General features: G+C 41.3%; 1 protein-coding gene across 1 annotated transcript in view; it reads right to left on the reverse strand.

Annotated features, from left to right (window-relative positions):
* Positions 1-5,944: 5,944 nt before the first annotated feature.
* LOC100533399 (PTSP-like peptide neurotransmitter precursor) overlaps positions 5,945-9,349 on the reverse strand; it is a gene marked incomplete at its 3' end in the record, with an annotated part of 155,229 nt that continues 151,824 nt past the window's right edge. The window contains 2 exon segments of the mRNA NM_001204682.1: positions 5,945-5,950; positions 5,952-7,269. Coding sequence (NP_001191611.1) covers positions 5,945-5,950; positions 5,952-7,248 — 1,303 coding nt within the window.

Raw genomic sequence — 9,349 nt, forward strand, 5'->3', positions numbered from 1 at the left:
CCCCCCCCCACACACACATTTCTTTAAAGAAGAAACTAAAAACCTTCTTTCGCCAAATGAATTCCAAATAGAGGGCCCACGTATACTTCTGCTAAGTAAGAATACCATTTGTACCTACTACGTGTTTTGCGGGAAGTAAGAAGGACTTCATATGACGGCACTTTTTTATGGGTATTTTACGCCCCTTTTGACACTATTTTTGATCATGAGGAGGCGGATTTGAGCCTGCTTGTAAGGGGAAATGGTGAAATGGTAAGGGTTTAACACACCTATCAACACTATTATGTTATCTAAGAGGCGGGCCCTCAGAGTTTAACGTCCCTCCCCGAAAGGACTAAGCCAAGTGGGAAGTTCGTATAAAGTGCCTTTCCCAAGGACAAAACGTCGGACCGAGCTGAGGCTCAAACCCCCGAACTCGCAACCTCACGATTACGATTCCGGTCGCCTAACCACTTGGCTACCGACGCCACTTTATCAGGGCAAGTCCGGGCATACACCTCCAGGAAAGGATACAAATCAACCGTGTTATTAAAGCGTGCTCTAAGTACTGGGAATCATTCTCATTCTAAAGGCATTGCCTTGGCTATTTTAGTAAAGCTTCATTTCATCTGTAACCCCACAAACTGCATATTTGACACCCTCTATGAGAAGTGTAATGCGGGATGCCCACTACGGATGGTTTCGGCCGATCGGGCCGATTGCCCGACTCAGTCGCCTGAAACCGAAAACGAACACGTTTGTTTTTTAGAAGACCGAGTCGGGCAATCGCCCCTTTCGGCTGATCTCATCTGTAGTGGGCACCCTGCATAAATCAACAACGCGAGTACCCTCTAACGTGTATTCTCTCGACTGGTCAAGGAAATGAATAGACCCTCATGCAGAGCCGCCCACCGCCTTCCAAATGATTTATACGCATACAGTTGAGGGTTAATCACCTTGCACACAAGGTCGGAAAGACCAATAGTCTGAGAGTCTGACACTATTACTTGACTAAACAAGAAGACACCTACATAATAAAACCTTCATTTGGATTTTGTTTTTATCATTCGTTTTAAAAAAAGTTTTATTAGAGGTTTTACGACGCTCGCAACTGCAAAGGTCATATTATGAGCGCCCAGTTTATCATTCGCCCTTAACAAAATCTTTCGTAATGTCAGTACAGTAAATTTACCCCCTACACCCCTCCCCCCCTCCCAAAAATTTCTTTTTAAAATGTGTTTTAGTTTTAGTAGAGGTTTTACGGCACTCGCAACTGCATAAGGGCATATGAGTGCCAGAAGATTAGAGGTGTTACAAGAGAGTAACAAACATAAAAAAGAAGGGGAGATAAGGACGATAGATGTTTGATAGGAAAGAAGAAGGGGAGATAAGGACGATAGATGTTTGATGGGAAAGAAGAAGGGGAGATAAGGACGATAGATGTTTGATGGGAAAGAAGAAGGGGAGATAAGGACGATAGATGTTTGATGGGAAAGAAGAAGGGGAGATAAGGACGACAGATGTTTGATGGGAAAGAAGAAGGGGAGATAAGGACGATAAATGTTTGATAGGAAAGAAGAAGGGGAGATAAGGACGATAGATGTTTGATGGGAAAGAAGAAGGGGAGATAAGGACGATAGATGTTTGATAGGAAAGAAGAAGGGGAGATAAGGACGATAGATGTTTGATGGGAAAGAAGAAGGGGAGATAAGGACAATAGATGTTTGATGGGAAAGAAGAAGGGGAGATAAGGACGATATATGTACTTAGACCCTGTATCGTGTGTGCTCGGATTAATCAGTACTGCCAGTAAGTTGTAAGCTGATTACTTTTTGACCTCGCTTTCAGCTGTGATGTGAGATACGTCAGCGCTCACGGAGAACAAATGCTATGGAAATTGCCCCTTTCGCGAATGGTCGAGATCCTGACCTTTAATATCAGTTATAATAATGATAATAATGATATTAATCGTAACGATGATGATGATGATGATGCTGATGATACTCTGGCTGCTGCTGCTGCTGCTGCTGCTGCTGATGATGATGATGATGATGATGATGATGACGATGATAATATTAATAATAATAATAATAATAATAATAATAATAAAAATAATAATAATAATTTTAAAAAATAAATAATAATGACGATGATAATAATAATAACAATAATCGTTTTTAAGAAAAAAAAGGTAAAACCACGACAGCCACATTAGATGGCTATCTGACAATGCTGAAAAAGTTGTTGAGAAGTTTGAGGAGGAGAAGGTGTTTTGTTGTAAATACCTGATGGACGCCACACTCCTGATGTCTATAGTGGCCCTTGTGTGGCTGTAAGATAGGTTTGGGGAACGCCTTACAAGCCGGAAGTTTACAAACGAATGGACACCATATTCCCCAAAATGTATGACCTTTCAATTATTACTTTTAGGAATTTTAGAAAGAGAGAGAATCTACGGCAATGAGCCACACACGACTGAACAATTCAAACTCACTTGTTTTAGTACGTGTTTTACGTCACTTGCAACACAATTAGGTCATATAAGTGCCGAAGATTAGAGGTGTTACAAGAGAGTAACAAACACAAGAAAAGAAGGAGGGGAGATAAAGACGATATATTTTTTATATGAAAGAAGAAGAAAACTACACCAGAGCACCCGCCAACCACCCAAGAACAATTGAAACTCAATGTTGAGCAGGACGCCCAAAGAATCGATACATTCTGCCACGCGATTATTCAACATGTTCAGATTCGCGTATTGGAGCTTGTTTGGGGAGAAATGGTCAACCACTAGATATTTTAATTGCCATTACTTCCCTAGGTATTTTTGGCAATATGAATTTTGTATAAATTTGTTCTTCAATGCGCAAATAGTGACTACTTGAAATAGAACTGTATGATTGGTTTTTATGAATTTGTTTCACTCAATTGTGGTTAAAATTTTTAAAACTTGGTAATTGATTTTTTGTTCTCATTGACAGATGTACTGTCTTCCTAGTTGAATTTTATTTCCTCAAACTTTCGTTGAATAAATGGGTTTAAAGATGATCGAGCCATTTTCCTTAAAATGTGTCCTTTTTTAAGACACCCGGTATAATATTTTAACCAGTCTTCAGTGAAATGATTCTAGGATTCCAAATGCCTTTTAATTTTCCAAAAGCAGTCCATGCAATTGTAAATCTTTGATGGACATCATCAATGAGGTTGTTTTTCATTTGGTCCTTTCAAATGACTTAGGCGGTCTGCTTCGAACCTTCCTGCCAGTGCCAGTCCGGCAGACAGACATAAATACTCGATGAAATAAACCTCCCACATGGGACTTTTAATTATAAAGTGCTCTGTCTGCGATAGTTGAAAACCTAGCTGTTTCACCACACACTCGTAGGCGTCTGTACTGGTACAGTACTCAATGACCCCGAGTAAAAAAACAACAACCCAAAATACTTCCGCAAGGCATTCACGTACGTATAGTGAGCTCGAGAAATTGTGGGTATGTGTGTGATATTATGTCTTGAGTAAGACGCGGTAATTAGTGGTTGGATACTCTGGAAATAAGCCGCCTTTGTAACCTAAATTCCCCCTCTTGATAACAGCTGAGGTATTTCCATTCTTTCCCTTTCTGTTTTCTTTTCGTCTCTCTCTCTCTCTCTCTCTCCTTACTTCCTTTCCCTCCTCAGTATCTTTCTAACTTTTGTCATCTCCTTCTTTTGGTCCTACCAGAAAGTGAATTTGCACTCTTATAAAGGACAAAAAACCCCACCACAACTAATTTTGTCTCATCGACAATTTTATCCATACTGAAGCCCCCCTCCCGCCTCCCCCCTTCCCCCCCCCGCCCCCACGGTGCACCAAATAAAAAGTAACACTGCCTTATAAAAAAAAACAACAAGAACTACAGAACAAACAAACAGACAGCTGTCCCTTGGAACATCAACAAATAAACAAACAAAGGTAAATTCATTGAAAAAAAGACACACAAAAAAAAAGAATAGGAACCCGACCCCAACGACAACGATAATAAGACGAACAAAACGGGCAGATGGGTGTTGGAACATTATTTTTAAAATGAAAAGTTCATTTAGTTTGTTTTGTTTGTGTCAATTGTTACTGTCCCGTAATCCAGTCATAGATGCAAAGTTCTCAGAGCTTATACTTATAAGGGATTGACCATTAATAATAACAATAATAATAATGATAATAATGATAATAATAATAATAATAATAATAATAATAATAATATGATAATAATAAGGATAATAACAATGATCATAATTATTATAATTATAATTATCATCATTCTTACAATTGTTTATAATTACTAGTATAACGACAACAATTAAAATAATCATTTTCAATTTTATTACCATAATTGTTATTATCATTATTAGTATCATTACTAGTATTAATTTTAAAAATAAATTTCATCATCATCGTCATCGTCATCATCATCATCATCATCATCATCATCATCATCATCATCATCATAATCATCATCATCATCATAATCATCATCCTCATCCTCATCCTCATCATCATCATCATCGTCATCATCATCATCATCATCATCATCATCATCATCATTATTGTAAATGAAGAGTTCAGCCCACGTTGCCGAAGATACGGCCATGAAAAGGAGGATGTCAAACATATCATGTTTGAATGTCCAGGAAAAATTGCAATTCGAATGGAGTCATTTGGACGAGTAGAGGTGCCTCTAAGTATAATGACAATGGTGCCGAAAATGAGCTTCACTCTCGCTCAAAGATTTCTTCGTGAAGTCCACCAGGCACATTAAAGAAAACAAAAAAATCATCATCATCATATCATCCTCGTCATTTTTATTTTTCATTTTTATGATTATGTTGACGACTCACCTATCAACGGCTGCTGCTGCTGTTGCAGTTGCTGTTGCTGGGAGCTGTTTAGGAGATAGTCTTTGAACTGAGCCAGGTCCACAGCGGCCCCAGAGCGTTTTCCCCAGCTGGTGAAGCCTGTCCTCGACCAGCTGGGCCTCTTGCCCCACATGTCCATGTCTCGCCAGTTCCTGATGTGCCTGTACGTTCTCTTGCCCCAGACGGAGCTATCGGGCCACCTCTTGTCCACGCGCGGCGCCCCTGCAGCAGCTGCTGCTTCTGCGGCTGAGGCTGATAATGAGGGGGACGATAAGGAAGATGTTGGTGATGATGATGAGGATGATGATGATGATGACACTGGAGATGGTGCTTCCATGACGGCGGCTGGAGCCGTCCCGGCATCCCTTTTCCCCCATACTGACATCTGTTTCCATCGCTTGTCCGCAGTGTTTTCGTCGCTCCCTTCATTTACGATGTTTCGGTTGTCGTTATTTTCCGAGTTTCTCTTCCCCCAAACAGCCATTTCTCGCCATCTCTTATCGTCGACGTCGTTGGTATCGCCTCTCTTCCCCCAAACAGGCATTTGTTTCCACTTTTTCTGGAGATCGTCGTCCTGGCTCAGTCGTTTGCCCCATGCGGCTATCTGCTTCCATCTCTTGTTAACTAAGCTATCGACGTCGCTTACATCTCCCACAAACCCCCGCTTCCCCCAGCTTGACATTTGAGCCCACTTTTTGTTTGAATCCAGGTCTTGTAACCTCTTGCCCCACACAGACATTTGTTTCCACCTCTTGTCCAAATTATCACCACCAACATCAGCCCCATTGCGTTTTCCCCAAACCGACATTTGTTTCCATCTTTTATCTAAGTCCCCTATGTCATCGTCTCTCTTTCCCCAAACAGACATTTGTTTCCACCGTTTATCTAAGTTGCCATTCTCGTCTCTCTTCCCCCAAACGGACATTTGCTTCCACCGTTTATCTAAGTTGCCATCTCCATCCCTCTTTCCCCAAACGGACATCTGCTTCCACCGTTTATCTAAGTTGCCATCTTCATCTCTTTTACCCCAAACGGACATTTGTTTCCACCTTTTATCTAAGTTGCCATCTTCGTCTCTCTTCCCCCAAACGGACATTTGCTTCCACCGTTTATCTAAGTTGCCATCTCCATCCCTCTTTCCCCAAACGGACATCTGTTTCCACCGTTTATCTAAGTTACCATCCTCATCTCTCTTCCCCCAAACGGACATTTGTTTCCACCGTTTATCTAGGTTGCCATCTTCGTCTCTCTTTCCCCAAACAGACATTTGTTTCCACCGCTTATCTAAGTCAGCATCTCCATCCCTCTTCCCCCAAACGGACATTTGTTTCCATCTCTTTTCAACATCTTCATCCCCATCCCGTTTCCCCCAAACTGACATTTGTTTCCACCGTTTATCTAAGTCGCCATCCCCATTCCTCTTCCCCCAAACGGACATCTGCTTCCACCGCTTATCTAAGTCACCATCCCCATCTCTCTTGCCCCAGACAGACATTTGTTTCCACCTCTTATCATAGTTTTCTGAGGAGTTTCTTTTGCCCCAAGTCGCCATCTGCTTCCATCTTTTATCGTTTCTGTCATCTAAACCTTGCCTTTTGCCCCAGACTGCCATCTGCTTCCATCTTTTCTCCGGGTCATCTAAAGTATCTCTCTTCCCCCACACACTCATTTGTTTCCACTTTTTGTCCAGTGGTTCCCCGTTATCCTCCCTCTTTCCCCAAACAGACATTTGTTTCCATTTCTTATCTCGGTCAGAATCATCTAATCGTTTACCCCACGAGGCCATTTGTTTCCATCTCTTGTCCGTCCCCAACCCTAAAACATCACCGTCTTCTCTCTTGCCCCAAGTGGCCATCTGCTTCCATCTCTTGTCTAAACCATCTTCTGCCCGTTTCCCCCACACCGCCATATTCTTCCACTTCTTTACAGCGCCGAGTCCGTCTTCACCCTCACCACCTTCAGGCGTTTCCTCCGAAGCGTCGCGCTTCCCCCAAGACGAGAATTTCGACCACTTCCTCTTACTCGAGTCATCGTAGTTCTGGACGTTGTTCACGAGCAGTTGTTTATCCAGAGAGTCCTGGCTCGAATCGCTCTCGGAGGGTCCGCCGAGACGGTGCGTCATCCAAGAATTGATACCTCCCCATCGTTTGTCCTGTTGTGGTAGAAATTGTCCTTCTTCCAGCTTCTGACGCAGCCATTCTTTGTCCACGGCGGCGTTCGTCGCTGCAGATGAGGGGAGAGGGGGCACGTCAGCCCCGCTGGCCGGAGAGTCCGACAGAGACGCTGGGGGCAGAGGTTCGAGTCCTTGGACGGCGGAAGTGAGGGAATAAGCTATCGTGAATAGGAGAATGAAGGGGGATGCGAGGTGGAGCGTCATTACTGGGGCTGATGGGAAAACCTGAAGAAAAAGAGAAACAAAACATTCACAAGTTAATATACCACGAGGCCTTGAATATCTTGACCTCACCGAAAAATAGAAGGCAAAGAGACAGAGGTTGACCAACAGTAGCTCATTTAAAATAGACAGCTTGAACAGATGGGTGACGTGGGCAATTAACAATAATGAAAATATTAACAAACATGATCAACATAATTTACTTGGCTTCTAATTCCAAGAAGGCTTCAGGCACTGCACATCCCAGAATTTCCATTCAACTGAGTTTTAGTTTTAGAAGAGGTTTTACGGCGTTTCTGAAAACTACGACGTGTCAACTGCCTGTCTTCTCTGCAATATCTTTTTTGTGTTGTCTGCTTAGTAGAGGTTTTACGGCGCTCGCACCTGCATAAGGTCATAAGAGCACCAGAAGATTTGAGGTGTTACAAGAGAACAACAAACATAAAAAGAAGAAGGGGAGATAATGACCATAGATGTTTGATTGGAGAGAAGGAACAAACCACACCAGAGCACCCGCCAACCATCCACCATTCAACTCAAATGACAGAAGATGTACACTATGAGACAACCTAACAACAACAACAACAACAACAACAACAACAACAACAACAACAACAACAACAACAGCAACAACAAAAACACATGTACAGTTCCCAGACACATTCTTGCATACAAAAATCTACTAGCGATAGTGTCGAACAAATGTGTCTTTAGACTTTACTTTTGGGAGGGGATTCCAAACTTTTGGGGCGTAGGAAGAAAATTTAAGCACTCTGCTCTCACCCATTTTTTTTTAACTTTACGGTGGGCACTCTGATACGATACTCATCCACAGATCTCAAATTAATGTCTTAATGCCGCATATGAAGGGCTTTGTGCAATACTTGTCTAAACGTCAATTAGGAGCTATTGAGTTTATTTATAAATTAGTTTGTTTATTGTTCTCCACAAAACATAGTCATCATAACTTGACAAATGCATAAGATCCAGGTTTGGCTCCCGATGTCGCTGACCTTAAGCTGGGGATTGTTGGCTTTTTTTTTAGCTTTAGTTAGAGTTTCACGGCACTTGCTACACCATTGGGTCCTATAAGTGCAATATATTAGAGGGGTTACAAAAGATTAACAAATAAAAAAACCGGAGACTTAAGATAAAGCAGATAGGTGTTTGATAGGAAATAGAAACAGCAAACCACACCGAGCACCTGCCACCCCCCACCCAACCCCATTCGGAGCGTAAGTGTTCTTAATAGCACCAAGACGTTATTTGGATTAATTACAAAATCACTACGGCGTCAGCAGCCTAGTGGTTAAGCTTCTGGAACTGTAATCGTGAGATTATGGGTTCGGAGGGGTTTGAGCTTCTGCTTGGTTCGACGTTGTGTTCTTGGGAAAGGTACTTTACACGAATTTTATGTTTGGCTAGGTCTTTTCGAAAAGGACGTTAAAACTAGGATGTCTTGCTTTATGTATTTTTATGGGGGTGTTACACCTATACAATTTCACTTTTTTTTTCTTTTCAAAATAGGATGAAAACGTACCTTGAGGAGAAAGTCAGACGTCTACATACCGCAATAGACACGGAATGCAAGTTGGTATAAGGATAACATAAACGTTCAGATAAATATCAAATCAATACAATAAAAAAGCCTCTACAACAATATTGTTTGAGCTGAACATCCTTTTTACTACTGCACAAGGAACCTGTCGTTTAAAAATGTTTTTTCATTACATGTTTTTTTATATCGAAGGAATTATTTTATAAAGAGTTTCCAAAGTAGACAACTTCTTACACATATAATTTGCTGCTTTTGTTTTTATTTTGTTTTGTTCTGGTTTAAAAACAAACAAAACAAATTTTATACACGATGACTGAAATACAATTTGTGTTAAATATTAACTCAAAACAGATGCATAAAAGACACACTATGACAAAGTAAAACATGAGAACGAAAACTAAATATTTCCTTCAGGAAGTCAAACAGCTTTGAGCAACAATAAAGCGCCAGAATATACTTCTACCTCGATGTCATGACGCACCTTTACTGACACTAACGGACTAAAACAAAGACACATAATATTTT

Source organism: Aplysia californica, unplaced genomic scaffold (genome assembly GCF_000002075.1).
Source record: "Aplysia californica isolate F4 #8 unplaced genomic scaffold, AplCal3.0 scaffold00168, whole genome shotgun sequence".
NCBI classification, from domain to species: Eukaryota; Metazoa; Mollusca; class Gastropoda; order Aplysiida; family Aplysiidae; genus Aplysia; species Aplysia californica.